Source organism: Notothenia rossii (genome assembly GCF_949606895.1).
Source record: "Notothenia rossii genome assembly, chromosome: 9".
Taxonomy (NCBI): Eukaryota; Metazoa; Chordata; class Actinopteri; order Perciformes; family Nototheniidae; genus Notothenia; species Notothenia rossii.
Genome location: NC_136907.1, coordinates 24,155,027 through 24,179,873, shown reverse-complemented (window position 1 = coordinate 24,179,873; position 24,847 = coordinate 24,155,027). Strand labels below are relative to the sequence as shown.

At 39.0% G+C, this 24,847-nt stretch overlaps 1 protein-coding gene across 1 annotated transcript in view; it reads left to right on the top strand.

Annotated features, from left to right (window-relative positions):
- Positions 1–20,917, top strand: part of gabrb4 (gamma-aminobutyric acid type A receptor subunit beta4) — a 73,853-nt gene extending 52,936 nt beyond the window's left edge. The window contains exons 5-10 of the mRNA XM_079647569.1: positions 4,323–4,405; positions 9,093–9,230; positions 11,749–11,901; positions 12,960–13,216; positions 13,782–13,871; positions 14,111–20,917. Of these exons, the coding sequence (XP_079503695.1) occupies positions 4,323–4,405; positions 9,093–9,230; positions 11,749–11,901; positions 12,960–13,216; positions 13,782–13,871; positions 14,111–14,464 (1,075 nt within the window). The 3' untranslated portion in view covers positions 14,465–20,917. The remainder of the gene's footprint in view (positions 1–4,322; positions 4,406–9,092; positions 9,231–11,748; positions 11,902–12,959; positions 13,217–13,781; positions 13,872–14,110) is intronic.
- Positions 20,918–24,847: the final 3,930 nt, after the last annotated feature.

Below are 24,847 nucleotides of genomic sequence, written 5' to 3'. Positions count from 1 at the left end.
CCGTTGGGACATTTGTTGCAAAACAAGCTCTTATATTTTTGATCTTTAAGAACATTTTTCTGACACTAAATGTTGTACCTTTGAACTTTTAGTTGTAATGGAGCATATTTACATCCGTGTATCAGATAGATTGGAAATTTGAACCATGGTTCATGAATGTGCATTTGCCTGCCCATAATTCCTTTCCCTAGGAGTGACTTTAAACTGCGATAATCAAATGGAGTTAAGACACTGCACTGTAGGTCCAACATTCAAATCAAATCAGGGAAACTGCCCACAATCGTGTTCCTTGAGTAAATGTTGCTTTTGCAAGCATTGCTCAATTTTTTATTTTTGTAAACTTGAGATACACTATAGATTTTGAATCATGTGTAGAGGAAGGGTCTGAAGACTGCTGAGTGGTGCAGGAGAGTGTGTGGGTGTAGCAACAAAGTAATTTGAACCATCAATAAAAGAAGTGTGTGTCAGTAGAAAGTGTCTAACTTCATCGTAAGCACACTGACAATTGAGCGCAGATTCCTAAGACCATTGAAGCCTTGTCCTGATTATGATTTCTTTCTTCCCATCTTGTGTTCCTCTGTTTATTAAACCATGGTGTAGTACTATGATATCCTTTGGTAAGCAAACTGCCTCACAGATAAGGATACAGGAGTAGACTGTGTAGGTGTCAAAACTATTGCTCATATATCTGAAAGCCTCTTGTCTGTAGTGCTGAGCCTCTGGGATCCTCCTCCAGATTGCTTTTAGTCGTCACGTATGCTGGCACGATACATGGTCTGAAAAGACAAGACTGGCCTTTAGAAGTGAGTGGAATGCACCTTGTTGTGGATTCAAATGTGTTTTACTTCCTCAGACGCTACACCTACTAGTAAGCTCTTAGCTTTGGTTTAGCATAAGCATTTTTAATGACATTTAACAAGCCACATTTGCAGCAGTGATTCTGGATAATGAGGTGCTGTGGGTTAGGGGTTCCCCCGCCCTTCACACACAAAATGTCAATCAAAGGGACACACATTGACCACATATTATATACAGCAGAAAAGATCCAAAGACAGCTTCATATTAACTAAGAATCATGCATAAAAAACCAAACCTTTGTATTACTGTGCTAAGAGACCCATTCTCTCATAATCCGTCCATGCTTAGTGATAATTACAAAGCAATACAAACCAGCTAATATTCCGTATGGTGTAGAGTAAGCAGTAAGCAGTGAGTGGGGGGGGTTCAGCGCTCAGGTCTGAGGCTGCTGCTCTCTCTAAGGACAGGAAGGTGCTGACCTACATCTGCTGACATTTCCAAATCCCAGGCCCTCGCTGTGAGCCGTCCCAACTTGTGCCTACTCAATGAAGATTCTCTCCTGACTTGTTAACTGTCACATATGAAGTCAACTTTATTCCCCCTAGGTTATTCCCCCTCTCTCTGCCAGGGGGTGAAATATTCATTCCTGTCCCTTACTCGGAGCTGCTGCAGGTTTCACTGCTGCGCTGTGCTGCCAGGGGTTCTGTCTGTCTCTAACAGCAGTAGCTGAGTCTGTCAGGACTCGTCTTCCCGAGTATGATGACACAGGATACCAGAGTTTGTGCCGCTTTACGTTTCAGACCGCAGGTTTTTTGTCTCTCCATATTTTAGTTTGTTCCATTTTGTCACTGCGTGCCACTATGGCACACACTTTTCTTTTGGTCATGTTTTGATTTTACGTCTCATTTTTTGGAACCAAGGTCTTTTGGTAGATTTGTAAAAAGGCTGTGGTTATAATGTGTTAGAACTATGTTTCTATAGTGCAGTGGTCTTCAGACATATGGGCTGGGCTTATATAATTAGGCGTACACATTTAATTTCTCAATCAACTTCTTAATGTAAAATAAGGGTTAAGTTGTGCAACTAATGCTTATTGTCATTATCAATTATTCTGCGAATTAATTTCTCAATCAATCATTTATTTGTTTGGTTTATGAAATGTGAGGAAATAGTGAAAAACGTCTATTTCAATGTATCTTTTTAACTCATGTATTGGTTTAATAAACAGAGGAAAACATTTGTAAATGTCTTATTTCATCAGTCCAAAACCCATCGACACAAAAGTCTCCTTATTTGAGAGGCAGAGAACAACATTTTCTGACCTCCTCGCACAAAAGATCTTCCACAGATTATATGAAAATGGTTTGCGATAATTTTTCTGTCGAACGACTATTTCATAAATCGACTTATCGTAGCTTACTTATCGTATTTATCGTACTTACTTATCGTACCTTCATAAAGACATACAGATGTATTGCTAAAATTAGAACCATTACATTTTCACATTAGAGATTTCTGTGTGTATGTCTTTGTCTGCACAGTAGCTCTCTTAACTATTTGTATCAAACTGCCGATAATCGCTCCTAATCTCCCTCCATCTAATTATGGAAAAGACATTCTGCAGTTTTCTTTCCTGGAAAATCATGATTTCCAAGTGACCTCCCCTATTATTGTAATAAAGCAGGATGTTGCCTCCTCGCAGTGTGTGAGGAGCAGCCCTGCTATACGCTGAGCGCCGAGGCAGCGGGGGGGTGCAGTACAGTAGAGCGGAGCACAATGCAGTGTGAGCAGCTTAATGCTTGTGCAGCAGAATGCAGCTCAGTGTCATTGTGAATAATACATAAATACCTGACACATTTTGTTCATGCATTATTTTCTTCACCCTTCTGCTATCATGGAGCTAGAGGCCCCACATGCTTGTGTGTTAATCTGGCCCAATCAGCTTTAGCAGGACATATTTTGTTTTCCAATTACCCGCCGACAGCACTCTGTTCACCCACCATGACCAATTTACAAACCCAAGCAATATATTTCCAATGCAAACGGCTTATTATCTACTGTATTACTAATTATACTGTAGATGCTTGTGCAGGCTTGCTTGCTGCATCAACGGACAGACACACACTAAAGCGGCATTAGAAAGATATGGCTTTAACATGATTGATAATGTAACCAAATGTGAAGATAAAAAAACAATCATCAGGCTCCTGTGTCAGAAGCCGCTGGCACGTTCTCGGGGGAGTGTGCCGGTGGCTTCTGACACCGAGATGATGAGCTGAAAATTTATTTTTGTATTTAATTTACACAGGAGGGCAGCAAGCTAGTATGATGAACACATAGCAGCTGGTTCAAACAGCAGAGATGTAATTACTAAAATGTGCTGCAGCGGTTAATATTTCAGTTATATGCCAGAGACCCCTACATGTGTAATTTGTAGCCAAAGCTGTTTTTCCTGGGCTACTGGATTTATTGATATTAATAAACTGCAATGCATACATATTTTACAAAGCTACCTGGCAGAAATGCATATCTTGGAACGAGCAATAAATAACGTGCATTGACAAAACCGCAGATGCTGAGCAGTTAGTGATCCATATAAAAGGAAATACTTCTCCAGACTACTCACAGAAACATGAAGGATAAATCATATTTAAGAGTCTCTGCATGAAGAGGAAAAATACTGCAGAAACTCCCCTCAAAAAGATTTGTAGTTAGGAGAGCAACGGTTTTCCACAAGTACACAGGCACTGCCCAGCTCCCATGACCCTGAACTAAACCGTTACATACATTCAAACCCACTTATGTTTTATTATGAAACATAGTATTAGCTGTGAGTGCTGCAGCTACAAGATAATTACTCTGCAACTGTATTTAGTGATGGACATACTGGTAGTTCATCATATTGTGCAACATGTTCAAGTACATTACATAGGATTCAAACTAAGGACAACAAGAACAGTGCTGATAACTTTACTTCAAACAAGCAATATCATTGTAAGTGGTAGTGCATAAGCACAAATCTTAAGTGCGTTTTTTTGTTTTTTTGTGATTCCTCGCCAAGGTATAAACTAAACAGGTGGGTCTTCAATTTGCGACGGAAGATATGTAGACTCTCCGCTGTCCTGATATCAGTGGGAAGCTCGTTCCACCATTTGGGAGCCAGGATAGCAAACAGGTGTGTCTTTGTTGACGTGTACCTGGATCCACTTCGGAGTGAGGCAGTAGCTAGCCGATTGGCCAATGCAGAACGAAGTGCACATGCTGGAGCGTATGGTTTGACCATGTCTTGGATGTAGGATGGAGCAGATCCCTTTACAGCATGGAAGGCCAGGGGACTGAGCACACACCCTTGGGGGGCCCCCTTGAAGCTTGTTCTGGCAGCCACTGGTACATCTCTCAAACACCATGACTTTTCTCTCAACCATTTCTTTCACTTGTAGGAAAACATTACGTACAACTCGTGTGTATCCACATCTTTAAAATATAACTGAAATATTTTCTGTGTTTCTGTCTGTTTTTCATAGAATAACCACCACCGCTGCATGCATGATGGATCTGAGGAGGTACCCTCTTGATGAACAGAACTGCACCCTGGAGATTGAAAGCTGTGAGTATTTTTTTACTTTACTCCCTTTAACACTAAACTTACAGCAACCTTCAAACACATTTCCTGAACATTGTTTGTACCAGGTTATCTTAAAGGGGGCCCTATTGTGATTCCCTTTCCTGTAGTTTGTATAGGTTTCTGTGCATGTAAATGGTCTGCAAAGGTTAAAATCCCCAAATTCCCTACAGAGGAAGTTTGTCAAAATACGATTATGAAACCTGAAAATTTGCAGAATTGAGCCCCTTTAATATTGTCACATTTCTACCTCTAAAAGCGAATATACTACTTAGTGCTTTCTTGCTGTAAATACATTTGTGTGATATATTCTCAAGGGTTCATTAGTGAGCTATTTCACATCTTTGCCCATATGTACCATTTGTCTGAGATCTCCATTGATGATTGTTTTGAGGGATAGTGAAGAAATCACAGTGCCTGCTGATGCACATTGACACTGGTGAAGGCTAAGTGATAGCATTTTTGTATTAGGGACCTTACTTCACCCTCAAAATGGCTGTTATCCCGTACCATCACATACGTGTCATACTAATGTTGAATAAATACCCCACCGTCCACAAAAAAATGTTCCCTGAATAATTTGCACATGCAACACATATGAATGTGACAAGGAATTAATAATTAATTATTGGCTAAGTGTCATTTAGCACCAGATTAATCAGGAGTGATTCATTAAGGACGTGGTTAGCATGTAGATATCCAAATAAATAGTTCAATAACACACAGTATGCACTAATTTATCATCATACACCATTGATCGAAGGAGATTTTTGGAAATAATTGTATCTGCTTTCTTGTAAAAAGGGAAATAATAACAACACAACAACAAATAGTCTGGATTAGACAAACAAATGGGTATATATCAGTGTTGGGAAGGTGTATTTTTTAAATGTACGGATTGCTTGCTGCCTTATTATTATGAATATAGTATAATAACTATTTCAATAACTTCAAAGAATTATTGTAACTTGATAACATTTCTAATAAGTGTTTTAACCTGTCATCTATTGGAACAGAGCAACAGAATGTTAAATTGAGCTTTTCAATGGTAACTCAGTTACTGTAACTGATTACATTAAATATATTTTTGTCATTTACTAACCTAACTCTAGCTATTCCCTAACACTGTTAATAATGAGGGAAGGAGGTTCTAGTGTGTATTGTTCCCTTTGGGCAGAGCCATGCTAGCTGTTTCCCCTTGTTTCCACTCTTTATGCTAAGCTAAGCTAACCGTCTCCTGGTTGGAGCTTCATATTTACCGTACAGATATGAGAGTGCTGTTAATCGCCTTGACTAACTTTCAACTAGAAAGCACATAAGCCTGATTCTAAAAGTGTCTAAAAATCATTTTAATTCAGAGTTGATATAATTATACTCTTGATTTATTTCAACATAAAACAGGAAACTATTTTCACACGTAGAGTAGTAGTATATTCTCCACAGGTAACTCCTTTATTTTTAGATTTCTGTATGTATAACACATGTAGACATTTTGACAATAAAGCTGACTTTGACTTTGATATGCAAAAATAAAATAAAGAAAACTAGAAGAATTAAAAACAATGTGGAACATGCACAGATATTGCCGTCTGCATCTGTATCTGTAAAATAAATAATCAGGTATGTACATGTACATAAAAATGAGTTAAAATGCAAACTTTCCTGATATCACACAATATAATTTAATTGACTTTTCATGTCTTTTTTTTCCGAATGCATTCATTTAGATACATCAATATCCAGGAGGAAAATGTGCTTGTGTTGTAATTTAAAATGGTATTTGCGTGATCATTTTCATCGACCACGCCATCAGTCAACCCTCTTGCTCAATACAGCAGATATTTGTGGTTCTCGTTGTTCCAGATTGTTTATCCTCGGGGACATCAGTAGGCAATGAAATATGGATATGCCGTGAATTAAAAAGTTGCAGGAATATCTGCTGTTGCTGCTCGTGCTCTGCTCTGCACTGGTGGGAGTCATGCACATTAACCATCACTGTGATTGATTAGGCAGGCAGCTGTTTCAATTTCATGGACAATGTCACATTTCCTTAGCCTATAACCTCAGAGGGAGATTTAATGGTAATGAATCCTGGTCCCTTAGTGAGTTTAATGCCATCCAGGTCTGGACGAGGGGGGGAAGATGTGAAATGTAGTAACACTTCCCGCACTGAGGAATTGCTCTGCAGTGAATGCATACTGGCCTATTGACATAAATCTTCTGCTGTGGTCACTTTCAATTGCACTGCCAGTTGTGAATGTGTGAGAGCGCCATACCAAGTGACACATGTTAATAAATATTCATGCAGGTAGTAATGCATGCAGTGATTTAAAGCTCCACAGGAGTCTGGACAGTTGAGCATGTGATAGCAGATTTAAGTTCTGGGTGGGATTGTTTTCCACTCAAAGAGGTCTTTTGTTTTAGTGCCGTCTTCAGTGCCGCATGGCCCTACTGGAGGAAGCATTTCTCTTCAAACCGCATCTCATCCAATCTTCTAACTGCCATACAAAATGAACCTTTAGGATTCATTTTATAAAGCTGTGATTTCTTCTTTGTTATTTTAAGCAGAAAGATTTAAAATCCCGATTGGAAAGTCTTTTGAAGCATTTTCCATGACGCCAATATCTATCTATTATTATCTATTTAACATACTTATAATGCAATATAATCTAGTTATCCTTTTAACAACCTTTAATTGTTTTTATAATGAATATTAGTTCAAGTTTCATATTATGTTATACATGCTGGTTATTCCCCAACATTTTAGATTTATTATTCTTTTCATTTTACTTAAAACAAACAATGAGCACAAAAATGGCTAATAACCAGCTGTTGATGTATTATACCTGTGTTACACCTCAGGAAAGTAATGCATAATGAATTATGAAACAAGATTATAATGTATAACTACTATTGGAATCATAATCAAATAAGATTACTGCAAAAAAAATGCAATGAGTTACAATTCTGTGTAGTATGATTCTTGACTTTGTCAGTCATAATAAAATGCTTGATAATGTGTTATGATTAATCATTGTAATGCATTTGAACTATGTTTATGACGCATTATACACATGGACGTAATACAAATGATGTTATTCCAACAAGTTGTATTATTTGTATTAATTGTTGATCTTATTGGAAATCTTCAATAATTAAATTAGTGATCAGGTAAATACAGGGTGATGGTAATATGATTATTGGCAACCAAGCATAATGTAATCCCAATGACAGCTGTGGACATTGACAAATCTCACTGTCATTGCTGCTGTGCAACTCATGGCCAAAGGGTACATGACGGAGTATTAGGGCTACACTTAGAAAAAAAAAAACAGAGAGATTTCGAGAATAAAGTCGTAATAATACGAGAATAAAGTCATAGTTACGAGAATAAAGTAATTACGAGATTAAAGTCGTAGTTTCATAAGTGACTTGAGAAGCGGGCTTGGAGAAGATTGTTTCCTTTCTGCAAGAGGAAATGGCTGGTTCTGGACGACTACATTACATTGCATTTAGCTGACGCTTTTATCCAAAGCAACTTACAATAAGTGCATTCGACCAAGAAGATACAAACTTGAAGAAAACAGGATCATATAAGTACATCATGTTTCATAGAGCTAAAACATTTCAAGTGCTACTCAACTGGCTTTAGATAAGCCAGTCCTTTATTAGTATATAAGTGCTTTGTTAATAATTCTATCGCTCAAAGTGGAGTCGAAAGAGATGAGTTTTCAGTCTGCCCCGGAAGATGTGTAAGCTATCTGCTCTCCTGATTTCAATGGGGAGCTCATTCCGATTCCACAACAAGGCTATCCTTCGACTCCTTCTGGATCCAAAGCCTTGATTAAAAGTCTCATCATTTCTTGTGAAACAACAAATCCCCTTTGAACAGCTCGTAGATGTAACCAACGATAGCCTTGTAGTCGGACAGAACCAGCCATTTCCCCCTGCAGAAAGGAGACAATCTCCTCCAAGTCCGTTTGGTTCTTTCTTCGAAATAATAGACATTGTTTCTTGCACAACCTTTTCAAAGTTCTAATACTTATGATAATCTGATGCTGATGTGCCAAAAGATTAAGTATTTCGTTATTTGAGAAACCTAAACTAAAGTACTGCTTCACAAGATGCTCCACATTCCTCATTTTATTGCAGGACGTTGCTGTTGTCTCCTTCTCAAGTCACTTATGAAACCACGACTTTAATCTCGTAATTATGACTTTATTCTCGTATTATTACGACTTTATTCTCGAAATCTCTCTGTTTTTTTTTTCTAAGTGTGGCCCTAATGCTCCGTCGTAGAAATGTATAGGGAATACCAATTTTTTTTTTTTAAACTATAGCTCACAATATGTGCTGTTGGCCCATTTGTATGCATATCTTATGTGTTTTTCATTGCTCTTGTCCAAAATAAAAGAAAATGGGTAGAAAAAAATATATTTTATTGAGTCCTTTAATAGAGGGTATACTTTTGTAATACCTATATATTCTGGTTTGGGGTTAATTTGGGATTAAGATACCACAACTGAGTCACTGTAAGAACATACATAGAAATATACAAGTAGAAAATGTGTACTTTTAGTCGTTATTGTTTAACAGACTTTAAATAGAAACGTCTTTATCTCTCTTCCCCCCTCTCTTCTCCCCTCCTGATTTTGCCCTTTACTTAACACAGACGGATACACCACAGATGACATCGTATTCTTCTGGCAGGGAGGGGACACCGCTGTGACGGGCGTTGACAAGTTGGAGTTACCCCAGTTCTCCATTGTGGAGCTCCGCTTGGTGTCCAGGGAGGTCCGGTTCACTACAGGTGAGGGGACAAACATGCTTCTAATTGGGCTGCAGGTGTCAACCGCCTTCACCAAATGATTGCTACATTGTCTCTAAACACCTCTGGAACTGCTGCGAGTTCTGCGTGAGCACATCCGTAAACACGTCACTGTCCCCACAGGAAGTATAATTATATGTGAGTCGTGCAGGAACTCATTTCCTTTTTCGATGCATAACAGATTGTAGGAGGTCATCTCAGCTTTCTTATGTGCACTTATTTCTAACTACAGTCATTTACTCTGGCATATTTCATCTTCAGGGATTCAATTGGAATCAGACCTTCAGTTAAATACTCTGTTGCCTATTTCTTTTTATGTGTGACGCATGCATTTCCCCAACAATAACAAACAGTAAATACTGTAGATATGTCCTAGTGACATTCTACCTGCAATATTGCACCTTGCACTGCATACTTCAGACATACCGTCAAATAATGTAATGGTTATATTTTTCTCGCCAAATATTATCAATTGAGCAGAAGCTTCTTAAACTTTTTTTTGTCTAAAAGAAATACCCTATAAATTAAATGAAGTCTCTAATGAAAGGAAACATTCTTTATATGATATGAATGACACTTGTGAAGAATAAAAAATCTCAATATAGGTGTCATTGAAATATTTAAATGAAACATTTCAATACAAATTAAATGAAATTGTAAGGAAATACAAAAAAAATTATATTATTGATAGCCATTATTAATTATAAACAAACTCAATGTAGAAAACAGGGCTGTTTATGAATCCAGTCCTTGGATGATGATGGATTCTCACAGCTGGAAGGCTTCATTTATAATGTTTGTTTATGTTTTTCTGCTTTAAATGCAAGAAAATGGCGAAAAACGTCTTCTCTTCTCTCCTCTTCATTTGGTAAACTAATCCAAAAGTTACAGAATGTAATCATGTTACATTTATGGGCTTAGATATGTCTCATAATTATTTGTGTGAACGGAAAAATAATTTGTGTGTAAATATGTGATTTGTAAATGTAAAACACCATCCACAAATGCATTTAAAAGATTTGCAAACTCACAAATAAATTTGCAAATGTAAAACTGACCTGCAAACACGCAAAAATATTTTCACAAATAAAAACATTACAACTTTAGATCAGGCATTTCTGAATCCATTTTGTATTTTTACACCAAAAATGCGCTTGTGGATCTCAAATCTCTGCTCGTGGATGATTGTCTTTTTACACACACAGAGTTTTAAGACAAACTTTCCGCCGGTCTCGGCTAAAATCTACTTGTGTCACTCGGTTATTTTCGGAAACCACGTGATGGTCTGCTGATGACGACATTTCCGCATGATTTCAAAGTAAGAGCATGATGGTTTGTTTAATGCGCTGTTTTTGTATGATAATGAACAGCGGAACGTTAGATGCATTCTTTATCACCATCATCATCATGTTATAGTGATACAGTTAGTTTGTGTTTGTTGGTTCAATACAGCATTGCAGTTCAATGCTGTATTGAACCAATAAACATCTCTGTGTGAATGTGTCAGTAATCTCATTTCAGTTCCACCAAATCGTCCAAGTCCAAGTGTTACCCTCACGTTTGACTTTAATGAAACCCGTGAACATTTGACGCCTCCATTAATCTAGGATGTACTTGGGTGATCTAAGCCACTTGTCTCAGGTTTGATGAAGTATGTATGCTAAGGTATTGATTCATTAAAAGATTTACAGGAACCTGGAGATGATGAGGTCATTCATCATTGTGCGTTCCCCACAGCAAATCGCCTTTTAGATTAAAACCATCACGCTTATCTGAGAACTTTTTTTTCCGTCTGTGACATATTGGAAATAAAATTTAAATGGAATACAAAGAAGGGAATTTAACTATATTTAGAGCAATTTGTATTGTTTCCAGCCTCGTAAATATGTAGTTAGAGCTGAAGCAGATGGAGCCTGCCTTGATGTTTATATTGGTGTTTGCCTCAGCGTTGTATTGTTCAGCGTGTTTAAATTAAAGTGCAGTCAAAAGAGCAATTAACGTCTTGGCGCTAGCTGCTGATATTCTTCCTGTTCACTGGAATGAGTTACCACCTACTGTATATTTTCCTTCCTTTTCTTAGTGTAAAGGCATGCGTTGCAATTATGCGCCTCTAAAATGCCCTTTTGTTAATGTTTGGAGGATGGAGAAAGTGCGAAAGGAAGGCCGAGCAGCGCTCTGTGGCAATTCTCAGAGGGATGCTGAGCTGCCTGCTGAGATAGGGGGTTGCAGAAAAATCTGCCTCGTTTGCGACTTTCTGCCATGTTTAATTGGAATCGAACTTGTCCCTGGAAAGGAATCCGTCGCTTTGGGGAAATTAAGTGCTCCATCTGAACAAATGGAGAAATGACTACCCTGCGCGTTGTCAAAGTGCAGACTTTGGAACTCCTAAGTTGTGCCAGCGACATCTCCCCCCACTTCTCTATTCTCACCTTTTTGTCAATGATTTCACTCTGTCCCTGCCCTTTTTTCCAAACTCTACCTCCATCCTTTCTCCTTACAGGTTCATACCCGAGGCTCTCGCTGAGTTTCAGGATTAAGAGGAACATTGGATATTTCATCCTGCAGACGTACATGCCCTCAATCTTGATCACCATCCTCTCCTGGGTCTCCTTCTGGATCAATTATGATGCCTCTGCAGCTCGGGTGGCCCTGGGTAAGACACAGCCACGCTGCATTATTAAAGTCCCAACTGTTAAACCCAGTAATATAACAGCAACTAAGAGCATGGGGCCGTCACATGTTCTACATTGTTGTGCACATTGTCTGCACTTACTGGCACGTGGAACTTTGTTCAAATGAACTAGTGCTGTTTAAACACGGACTGCAGGAATAATGACGTCCTGATGTCTAAATATGGACTGATGAGTAATATTGAGAGCACTTACAGCAGTATATCAGTGAGCCAGACAGACATGCTTACTCATAATAAAACAAATGTGTCCTAATTAAAGCAGAACACAGAACGTCTCATGATCTAACGAAACGTAATGACACTATCCCAGCTTTTGTGATGTTCTTGACATTACAGACATTTTGTGTAGTGTGTTATATAGGTTTTTTGTTCATGTAAATGGTCTGCAAAGGCAAATATCACAACGTTTCCTAAAATTGCAATTTTTGCAAGTTTCACTTGAGTATCCAATTCTTTGCACCTTTTTACTTCTTATAATCTAAATATTTTACCTTTTTAATGCACTGTATTTACACTGGATTTAGACTTCACATCCAAAACGTAACATCGTCTCACAAAATATGATGTTTTAGATGAGACAGTAGTTACAATGAACTGCTTCTTACCAGCCACAGAATGTTGGTCATGTTTATTTTGACCAAAATAATTCACAATAACTGACATTTTAGCAATATTTAAAGATCAAGTCAAATGTCTACCTAACTTTATTTTTCATGTTGTCTCTTTAATATCAAATGAATAACACTCATGTGTGTAGTGGGGGGAGATAAAGCAGGAACAGAACAGGAATTAAGTGCACGTTGTAATTGTATGTGTTTTATCAACAAAATATGAATATTTAAATGTATAATTCTAACAGTCATTGTCTATAACAGTGTATCTTGCCACCCCTAATCTGAAACCCTCTCACTGTACGAGTTGCAGTAACGCTGGTCACATGATGTCATTACAAAGTGTCTAAATGCTGATCCAGTGTGTGACGCTCACCTCTCTGTCTTTGTGTGTGCTGCTGTGCTCAGGTGTGACAACGGTGCTTACCATGACAACAATTAACACCCACCTTAGGGAGACTCTCCCAAAGATTCCGTATGTGAAAGCCATCGACGTCTACCTCATGGGCTGTTTTGTGTTTGTGTTCCTGGCCCTGCTCGAATATGCCTTTGTAAATTACGTGTTCTTTGGCCGGGGCCCTGCGCAACAGAAGAAAATCAACGAGAGGCTGAACAAAGCCAACAACGAGCGCACAAGATACGAAGAGAAGCGCCTGAGGGAACAGGTTTGAATCTTCATCTCCTGCTTTCTCTCCGTGTCAGTCAGGGTTCAAGTACAAAACAGCTGTGTTCTGCTCATAAGTTTCCCAGGCATTTAATCCTCAGACACATATGCAGCATTCCCTGAAGTAATCTTCCAGAAGCATACTGATGCCACCACAGCCCAATATGTATTCACCAACCATCATCCATTGCTTTATACCTCAAGCACTGACTGCTTTTATCCAGCATAGCCCTTTTCATTGAGATAGCTATTCATCTAGCTCGACAGTGGTGTAAACATTCCCACTGAGGTTGTTGTCTCTGTATAGCTGTGGGCTTCATTCATTCTACTACCTATTATGTTAACATTTAAAACTAAAATAAAAAAAAAAACACAGAAAGAGCATTGGATTTTAATATGGCAGATGCTGAAATTGTCAGACTGAATGAAGCCCATGCTTATTGAAAGTTGTTTACTGTAAACTTTATTTCTATATGCAAAGTGTAATTTTGAGAAATATGTGCTTCTTTGCCGGAATTTTATAGCCTTTTTTAATGTTCTCTTCATTTTTTCTTTCACATTGCAAGGACTCCATTTCCGCGTCGTATCAAACCAACACCTTCAGGTCATTTACACAGCGAAGAAATCTGTATCTCGAGGAACAAAGAAAAGTTGGGGTACATGTATTTAGAAATCATATCAGCTGTAGTCCAGCCCTAACAGTAAAGTCAGAATGTCACTTTGTTGTGAAAAGTCACTAATGGATAAAGTATTTGCTAACTATTTCTGTGGCATGCAAAAAGTCCATACCATCCCTGTATTTTCACAGCTAAATTAAATTAATTATTAAGGGGGGTTTTGGGGGGCTACTGCTCGACACTTCCCCTCGCTGACTCTATTTCCCGTGTCCTGGCAGGTGGATGCTTATGGAAACATCCTCCTCACCACGCTGGAGATGAACAACGAAGTGATGCCTTCGGACGTGGGGAGCAGCGTCAGTGACTCTCGGAACTCCGTCATGTCCTTCGACAGCTCCGGGGTCCAATTCAGGAAGCCCATGACCCCCCGAGACGGCTTCAGCCACCACTCGCTGGACCGGAGCGCCATGCGTAACCGGGCCAACTGCCGGCTACGACGACGATCCTCCAAGCTCAAGTTGAAAATCCCAAACCTGTCAGATGTTAGCACCATTGACAAGTGGTCCCGGGTCATTTTCCCTATCACCTTTGGATTTTTCAACCTAATCTACTGGTTGTACTATGTGAATTGACGTGCATCCCACTAGGAATCATGGGCCATATTTTGAGAGCACATTAAATTGGCTTTGATACAGTTCCAAAATATGTATACACATATACAAGTTGAACATATGTATATGCATATTTATATATATTATATTTATATATACATGTGTGAAATCCGAAGGACCTTTCTGCTGTACAAAGTATTAATAGGATGACTTGAATGTTTAAGAGTAATTGTGAGAGAAGAATTTCAAGGCTTTGAGTTTCTTTTTGCTCCCGGAAGAAACAAACAAACACACAAACACGAGATCCCACCCGGGGTTTTTGGAACTAAAGACTGCATGATATTTTTGCTAAAAAAAACAACCAACAATAACCACACGAAAAAAGAGAAAGTGAAACTCTTGAGAGGGGAAAGATGTCTCAGAGTCCCATTGACTTTTTATTGATACTTATTGTAATCAGAAATCCTCGACTGCAGCTCATGAGATCAGTGGTGGCTCGTCTGTTCAGGCATCAGCTGAGTGAGATCCTTGACAACCCCCCCCCCCCTGACCCCGCCGCCTCCACACCACCCCTACCCTACACGACCCCACCCATCGCCCATGGATAACATGCACGGAAAATCTCCGGTTCTACTATGTACAGCAACCTTGTTTGGATTATGTGTTGTTCCTTGGGTTTTTTGAAGTGGTATCGTTCTCTTTATCAGACATCCGGCCTAACGGGCTCCAGAGATGGGATGACCGACCGCCGCGTTCCCCCACCCCCCCAGAGTCAACGCAAACTTGTGTTCCTTTCTCTTCTCATGTTATTTTTATCACGTCTTTTGGGTGTCGGGAGGGGGCGGGTCTTTTTCATTATGGTTGAAAACAAGTGCTGATTATTGTAGATATGATTTTGTCTTGAAAAATACTGTGATTTCAGAGTGTCGGAACATGTTCTAGAGCTAGGGCATTATAAGATAAAAGAGTCAAAGGTATGCATTACTCATTTTGATTGTGTGAAGAAGAAATATTCTATACATTTTAATCATTCGGTATTCTCATGAAGGTGGGCTGTTTATTTCCTCCTATTGACTGGTTCTCGTGCTCTTTAGAAGCAGAGTCCATCGACGTCATATCCTGCTTTGTGTTTGCTAAAAAGGAAATGGGAGGATTGCTTTTGCGGTTCCTTTGGAAAATGGTTCCACAGCGAAGATGTAAGGACCTGTATATTTAAAAAAAAAAAAAAAAAAAAAAAAAGAGTCAACATATCAGCCCGCAGTTTGACCAGTTGTCATTCAGTATTTCTTTGTTATTCGTTTGTTTTGCATTCGTGTTGGAGTCGCAGTTTGTGAAGGCAAGATTATTTATTTGCGATAGTGATGGGCAACCCGGGCAGAATATGTATGAGGAGAAGGATCCAACATTTCAATCTCGATCAGTGCCATCACAAATATGTTCCGAACCCCCGAGGATCAGAAGCATCAACCTCATCGGGAATGATGCGGTGATTCTCGGGGAGAATATATGATTAATAGCCATGAACTGAAATAACAACCAAAAGGCCTATATCATATGGTTTCTTTCTCAAACACATAAAAGCACACACTGCATTTCCAGTGCTCAGGGTCATTTGCAACAGAACAAAAAAAATCCTATAGGACCTTTATTTGTATTTATTTTTTAACCACATGTTTTATGGTTTTGGAAACCAGCCACCAACGAAAAGTGAAGGAAATTAGATTGTTCCTGTGAATCCTTAATGTTACTTTAATTAGCTAAGCTCAATCATCTTTAAATAAATTCTTTATTGGTATTAAAATGTCCAAAATCAATCTTTCAAAAGTCTTAAAAATGCTAAAACATAGGAAACGTTATGAATTCTTTATTTCGGACATTGCTTTATTAAATCGTGGTCGTCATTTTTCTTTTGTAATAATTTACCAAATGACTCTCACATTACCGTTTCATAAATCTGGATAAAAAGTCCTTAATCTAACATGCCTTAAGTAGTAAGAAGCCTGCATTTAGATGAGGTCAGAGAAGTAGTTTATGAGGCAGTAAACTGTGGATATTGTAGGGGGAAAACGCATTTGAATATCCTCCAAAGACTGTTTAGCTTCAGCAGAAGTGCAGATCAGACAAATCTGACGTTGGGTCGCGTAGCACACAAAAACAAAAAAAGTGACTGGCTGATTAGAATACGCTGCAGTGTACCTGAGAAATACAAATGGGAAAAAGAGAGCGAAATGTTCATACAGACACAAACATACAGGGACAAGAGGAAGGTGGAATGGCTGCAGAGTCATTTATCCCGAGAAATATCCACTCCCCTCTGGAGCGCAGTGTGCATACGGTCTGCAGAAAGGAATACTGATCAGAAAGCAATTTGTCTCCGTGAGTCAGAGTGACGTTTGTGCAGTGACGTGGCCTGAGCTGTGATTCCAGTCTGGGTTTTATATTTGTTTGAATTTGAGATATTGTTGTCATTGTACTGAACGTGAAAAGAGAAAGAAAAAAAAGATCCCCTTTAAGTATCCAGTAATCCACAAAAATATGGAGGAAGATGAGGACGAGGGTAACATACTGAGCTGAGTGTTTTGTTTCTGTCTGCAGCTGAAAAATCTGTTGTTTGTCTCTCCAGTCAACTGTGAGGTCCAAAGGATTAGAACATAGTGATGAGTCTTAAATGTGAAGAGAGTTAATTTATTGTTATTTATGAGAAGGCTGTGCCGCAATGGACTAAATTAGCAGTTTATGTTAGCAGTTGTGTTATATAAAGAGTACATATTGAGTATTACACTGTGGTAAGAGTAAAGGCCGAAATTGCAGCATATGTGCACAAATTCTTTAAAAGTTGCCAAATGGAAGTGAGGCAATATTATAATGCAATGAACTTGAAAACAGTAGCATCAGTTGTTTCCACATGCTAGTAGCGGCTAATGTAGCCTCGAGGCGCTAGCCTTAAGGAGAAGTGAGGAGCGCCCTGCTCAGCTCACGTCTTTCTTACTCCACACCCCTCAGATTTGTTTAATCCTCAAATTTCTCGTCTTCAGACCAAGCTTACTCAAGTGACTTCACTTGAGCCAATTTATTCGACAACACAAAACTCTCTGGAGCCACAAAAGGCTACTTTCCCCTCACATATACAGTAGTTTTTCCTAAACCTGTAAAGCAGACTGGAAATTGGTGTGGCGAATTGGCAAATTTCCCCTTTAACTTACAAGACACATTCCTAAGATCTGCATGCTGCAATTCTAACTTCTCATTTGAAATGATGCAATTACTACATAGATTTGCCAATTGGTTTTTGCAATAAGATAAACAGCAGATCCTTATTGTGTTCCCCGCAGAGTATATAACTCCCATGGTTGGTTCAAGGGTACACTCATGTTTCAGGTTACCTTGACCTTAAGAAATAAAAATATGAAAGGCGGTAATAGTTAGTTGAGGGAATGCAAGTTCATTCCAATAATGCCCTTTACAAAGTGTTTTCTTTGCATCATTTCATCCGGGGGATCACACTATCAGCTTGTCAAACTGTTCAAAGGCAATATGATGGATCTTTATTGAAAGTGTGAGGATACCCTTTTTTCCAGTGCAAGCAAATATTGTTGGGAAAAAAAATAGGAGACCTAAGTAAACAATATAAGTGTTATTCCAAGTAAATCAATAGAACGTGTTTAACCAGAGAGAAGCCTTTTCCTACTCTTTGGTCTCAACTTGACCTTACATTTTGTAACAAAAACTAACTGTTAGATTCTTATTCAGGTCAGATAATTCCCAGAAATGAATACAAACATGCCTATTCAGGTGTTATCTTCTTTTGAGAGATATTTGATGCATATCTTTAATAAACTCTGAACGCTTACAGAGGAGAAACCTTAGCAGCCCTTGCATGCTCGCAAAATCTACTCAGCACTCATCTCACTCAGAACATGTTTAACCTGCTTTCTGGACATGAAATCAGCACATCCATCCCAAAAGCTGTGAGGATCTTCTTTTCTATGCTTTTACTTTAGGATATTTGCTTATACAAGAGAGAAGATACATTCCTTTTGACACATATGTTTGAGGAGTAGAGGAGGAGAAAAAAAAAGTGTTGAACTGATTTCAATGTGAATTTTCTTGCCTCTAGTGTATATGTGTAATTACATGTGAATTGTACTGTAAATATGATATCTTTCACTTAATAGTTCTTAATGCATGAACAAAAACATGGCAGTTCGTAATACCAGCTAGCCTCACTGCTAATGGCATGGACCGCTTCTCTAGCATTGGCATACTTCTGCAAACGAAACCTAAAAAATGAAACACAAGAAATACATGGTGTGAACAGAATAATGGAGAAATCAATGCAAAGTCCTCTCACAGTGACGGAGTTTCTGGTGGCTCTGAGCTTGTATTGGTTCACCTGCTCCATCGAGAACGAGGCTAGCGCTGCTAATGATTTCCTGGAAATTGAAGCAGGCCTTGATTCACTGTCAGCGAACGGGACGGTGCCATCTTGAATGAAATTCTCTAGGTGGGCTTTCCCATTAAATATGCCCGAATTTAAAAGTTGGGTTAGATTTCAGCACAGTATACCTGCAGTGTTTACCTCAGACATCAACAAGTCACCCAATTGTCCGGGAGTCTATGAAAAAAACATTAAGGGCATGATAGGCTAGCTGGCTTATAGAGGCTAGGGGAGCAGGATGGCCTTAAGAAGGCGAGTGGGATGTTCTTTCCTGCTCCTCAATAAGACAGTCACATGTGCCCTTGAGCAAGGCACTTGGCCAAATGCCCAAGTGCAGCTGCTCACTTGCTAACAATAGAAGTTTATGTCTGTGCGGTGTAGCTCCTGGGAGTAAATACGTTTAGCAATGTGAGGGAATTGACCTCTGAATACTAACGTAGTTCCACTAATGCACCTTGGTTTGTTTGAGTAACTCAAGCCCAGTATTGTCATGGTATGATTACAAGCCAGGACCTTTATGCTAAAAGTTATGAATCATGACATTTTTTGTTGACTCCAGTCTTCTGTTAGGGCATTTCATCTATGATCACACCCCTCCCAGATAACAGCAATGCATGTTAGCCCAAAACTGAGCCCCTAATAAAAGAACAGACCACGAACGCACAAGAAAATTTCATCCACCAAACACCAGAACAAGGCTGACAGACTCCTCACTGTTAGAAGAACTTTTGCTGGTGCATTCATTATTTTGTACGTACCTTGTAGGTTTTGTTTTGCATGACCTGAGTTTTGAAAGGTTTATTTTCATATATTTTTACTCCGCAACATCCGAATTCATCCCCACAGCCAGGAAAAGAAACATCCAGTGTTTACATGCTCAAATTGCACTTGTTTTACAGTCCGCTCTTTAAATCTTGTAAAACAAAACTGTTCGTAAAACTGGAGGGAAAATAAAAACGTACATGGTGTGACCCGTGCGAATCGCAGACATGTACTTCTAGACGATGTGTTTACTGTAAAGCACACAATTTGGAATAGATGCACCGAGTGCATGCTGTAGTTTTATCAGGTTCAGCATAAGCATTAACATCAGTCGCCCTTCAACTACAACGGATGTAAAGGATGCTCAGCAGTAGCATCTGAACGTAAGCCATGTGATTGCACACTGAGTGGGTGTTCCCTGTATTTTCTCTTTAATAAGTTGCCTCTGGTTATGGTCTGTTGTCCATTACTGTGTGGTGAAGAAGCTGATTCCCAGTTACACATCAGTATTCCTCCCTGGAGCACACCAGGGAGACTCATGTTTAACCAGTGAGGGGGAAAGATTTAACAACACTTTATAAAAATGGCAACAGACAGAAAGAAACCCACAAGACCAACAGCCCATTTATTTTTGAAAATGAATTAGTAAATGATTTGGTTAATTTCTGTGTTAATTTCTGATTTATTGTATTTGTTGCATTTGTTATGGATGTTATTCTTACTGTTGTTGTTGTTTTATCATAAGAAGGAAATGTAATTCATCTGATATACTGGCACTGGAAGAAAAATGCATTTGGTTTTTGTACTGTAATTGTTTTTGTTCACATTGGGCGCTTATTTGATTCAGTTGTTTAATAAGGTGTTTGATTTCATTTGGAGTATCAGTACTCATGGAATCAACATTTGTGTAGTATGAAGTTGTATTTTTTTTGTCAGTGCAATTTAATGTTATAGTGTCAATCAGCTTTTTTAGGTGTTTGAACAAAATGTGTTTTTTACAAATACAAGGTGTTCAAGTATGTGGTATAAAAAGGGTTATCATTCAAACAACAGACTTTTTACAAATAAAGGCTTATACAGTAAGAAAAAGAGCTTATTTTTCATATATGAGCCCGTAAAGGTAAATAGGATACAATTTTGCAAAACGGGGGATAAATCAGGTTGTCTTCTTTGCTATTCCAGGTTTTTGTCAGCTCTCGCCTCCCAGTTGGTGTCTTGCTTTTGATATGAACTTGTACAGTTCAGAAATAAAAAAATGTAAGAAACATTTGATTACAAAACATGCGCGTTTACGAGAAGATACCTTCTATCTTACCCTATTTCCTGAATAAAGATGCAAAGTGACTCCTGCTCACAAGTGTACTATTTGCACCCTTTTAAGTTCAGCAACTTTTTAAATAGTTATGTTTCTTTCACATTGTTGGCAAATATGACATTGCAAAAATCAAACGTAAGCAGAAAACTAGATAAAGTAGTGTTGAGGCTTCTCTGGGGCAGTTTGCAGTGCTGCGTCTACAAAGCACTAGATAATTAATTTGTTTTGTTCCAAGGACAGATGCAGTTGGAACTCTTTGCTGGGACTTTTTGTCCTCTGGTGGAGGACGTGGCGCTATATATGGCAACACATCTGGATTTTATTTGTATTCTCCATACTGAGCTTGAACTACAGCAAATGTTTAGGTTGGTGAAGGTGAGCAGAACATCCGCTGACTGCACCTGGAGCGAAGAGAAACAATAATGATCCAGCGAGACATTTGAAATATTATGAGTCCATATGCCTCCAAGCATTAGGAAACAGCTTATTTATTTCAAAACCAGCTCATTGATTTTATAGATTCATTGTTAAGGTTGTTTGGTAATTTGGGTACAACCTTTGCACAATTTGTGGTCTAAAGGAAATAAATGGTCTAGTTGCCCTCACCACAAAAAATCCCGGAACAGGGACTTGAATTAGCTTTCACTTCCAATTGAACTGACAGGGGTCTATTGCAACATTATTAATACCATCTGATGATTTAAAATCGTTTTTTTATTATCAAATCAAGGCCTTAAAAGCATTGGTAGTTAACATTGTAGAAACCAGCTAGAGTATTTGTAAAATTCTAATAAAAAACCTAGGCCAAATGATTCAATTAAGGTACTTTTGGGAAGGATTTGCTCCAAAAGTCGCTCTATCAAAAAGGAAAGCTTCCAAGTGTTATTATGAGGAACAGAAACATGTCAAAATGCAAGTAAACAACCAAAATTACAATTTTACTCATAGCTGTCAAGCAGCAGATAGTGGATGTCTCCTTTGACGCGCAATGTGCACGATAAAAGCACGCACAGTCCAATCACTTCAATCAGGGAAAAAAACTAAACTATTGAACACTTTACAGTCCTGCGACATCCACGGATATCAGATTTGTTTTGCTTTTTTCATTTCATTTATTGGTTACTGTCTGGATATAAAGAGTATTTTAAATATTGAAATGCACTACTTTCCTTAGCTTTGCCAGCAGACAAGCAAAAAAAAATATCTTTCATAAACTCTTCTATATCTTATGGATGGCGGGGGGCCTCTATTGAGTTGCCATGTCCACCCCCGTCTGTGTGGAGGTCCTCCGGGTGTTGTGGTTTCCTCTCACAGTCCAAAGACATGCAGGTTATTTCCACTGCAGACTCTGTATTCCCTGCAGGTGTGAATGTGAGTGTGAATGTGTGTCTACATGTGTGTTTGCTATGTGATAAGCTGACATGTCCGTGCCGGTTATGGCTAGAAGGATCCGTCTAGTGTAAAACTCTCGCGAGAGTTTGCAAGTCAGGTGGCTGAATGTTTACGTTTGGCAGGCAGCCTTTCAGTTACGATCGTTAACATCAGTGGGCCACAGCAAATGATCGTGAGAAGCTAAACTATCTATTAATTATGTCAATGACAGGGAGTGTGATTGTTGAAATAGGGTGTTAGTAGTCTTGCTGTTCAAAGAATAAATAAATAAAATTCAAGACTGCCTCAAGGACTTAAAAACGTGGATGACCTTACATTTTTTGATGTTAAACACGACCAAAACTGAAGTTATTGTACTTGGCCCGAAGAATCTACGAAACAAATTATCTAAAGCAGGGGTGGGGAACCTCCGGCCTCCGGGCCGTATACGGCCCGCGAGACCATTTGTTACGGCCCTCGAAGTGATTTATAAACACACGCAAAAAAGAAAAAAATTCAAGAAATCTAGGCCACAAAATAATTAAACAAGCTTGTTTTTCCTGGCCAAGGTCGGGGTCCTTGAACACAACAAGAGCCTAACGTGTCATCACGTGGTATATGTCTCGTCTGACAGGAGTGTAGTTCTAACGGAGAGCACCAGAACGCGGCTCCGGGCCGGGACTTCACAAATTGCAGTACCCAAAAGGAGCATGCCGCAGTTTTTGCGTGGCTGTGCCTTTATTTGAAAGCCCAGTGGCGATCTGTTCATCTGTCATACTGATCATACAGTTAATAACTTTGTTGTTATTAGCATCTGGTTAGCTAGCTATGCTAACGAATATAAGAAGCTTTTTCTCCAACCAGTGAGGTAAAGGCACATCTTTATATGATCGTTATAGTTATATAAAAATAAGAGAATAAAGTAAACAGGTATACAATACTAATATGACAGTAAAAAAAAGTTGTTATTAATAAACAAGAATAGAGTTTGAAAGGGAAGTGATTTGTAAAATATCTATAAAGAAAAAAATCTGCTTACAGTTCTGTTTCATATGGATGTTGAGAGATGTATCCATCTCCTAATGTTGCTCTTAAAGTGTACCAGATTGATGCTTTTAACTTCAACATTTAAAAAAAATCTTCCTGGTGGTGCATGCCCCCAAACCCCCCTAGATGAGGTTAGATCCCCCCCCCCCCCCCCCCCCCACACACACACTTAAATCATGTCCACATGGATATGAAATTAAATACATTTGCACACATCTTGTGTCCATATCTTTCTGTTTTGGTGGTCATGCCACGGTGCATGGATGCGCGGGTCATGGTCAAATATCTGGATTAAGAGGTTGCTTTTTCTTTGCACAGCATGAAAGAAAGGCGAAATGAATGGGCTGTGATTTGAGTTTTTTAAGCAGACGTTGAGTTCAATCATTTGTACGGCCCTCGAAGGATGTTGTAAAAATTGAAATGGCCCTTGAGAGGAAAAAGGTTCCCCACCCCTGATCTAAAGATATATTAACTATGGATGGCATTAATTTGGCCTCCAGTGAGACTGTAAGGAATCTTGGTGTTATATTTGATCAGGATTTATCCTTTAACACCCACATAAAATCAATGTCAAGGACCGCCTACTTCCATCTACGTAACATTGCAAAAATCCGGCATATCTTGCCTCAAAACGATGCAGAGAAACTAGTCCATGCATTTGTTACTTCAAGGCTGGATTATTGTAACTCCTTATTATCAGGGTGTACCAAGAAGTCAGTCAAGTCGCTTCAGCTGATTCAAAATGCTGCAGCTCGTGTACTAACCAGAGTTAGGAAAAGGGACCACATTACTCCTGTTCTGGCTGCCTTACACTGGCTCCCTATAGAACACAGGATAGAATTTAAAATTCTTCTTCTCGCCTACAAAGCCCTTAATGGGCAGGCGCCATCTTACCTTAAAGAACTCATTATACCCTATTGTCCTACTAGGGCATTGCGTTCCAAGAATGCAGGGTTGTTGGTTGTTCCTAGAGTATCTAAAAGTACAATGGGAGCCAGAGCCTTTTCTTATCAAGCTCCACTTTTGTGGAATCAGCTTCCAGTTTGTGTTCGGACGGCAGACGCCCTATCCGTTTTTAAGAGTGCGCTTAAGACCTTCCTTTTTGATAAAGCTTATGGTTAGGGCTGATTAGATTCAGCCCCTAGTTTTGCTGATATAGGCTTAGTTTGTCGGGGGACATCTTACTTCTTCCTTCTCTCTGTCTATACCTGTGTACTCTCATGTTCCGATTAACCCAGCTTCCCCAAATTTCTTTCTTTTTGGTCTCTATATACGCCGGGATCCGGAGTCATGGATGATCCTGCGGTCCTGTGTCATGGATTGCGAGTCCTGGATCTTGAGTCGTGGCTGTGGTCCTGGATCACAAGTCCTGGATGGATATACTCGTGGATTCATCTTCCTATTATACACACATGCATTTCCAAACATTTGGACTACCTATGTTGCAAATGTATTATCTTTTCAATTTACA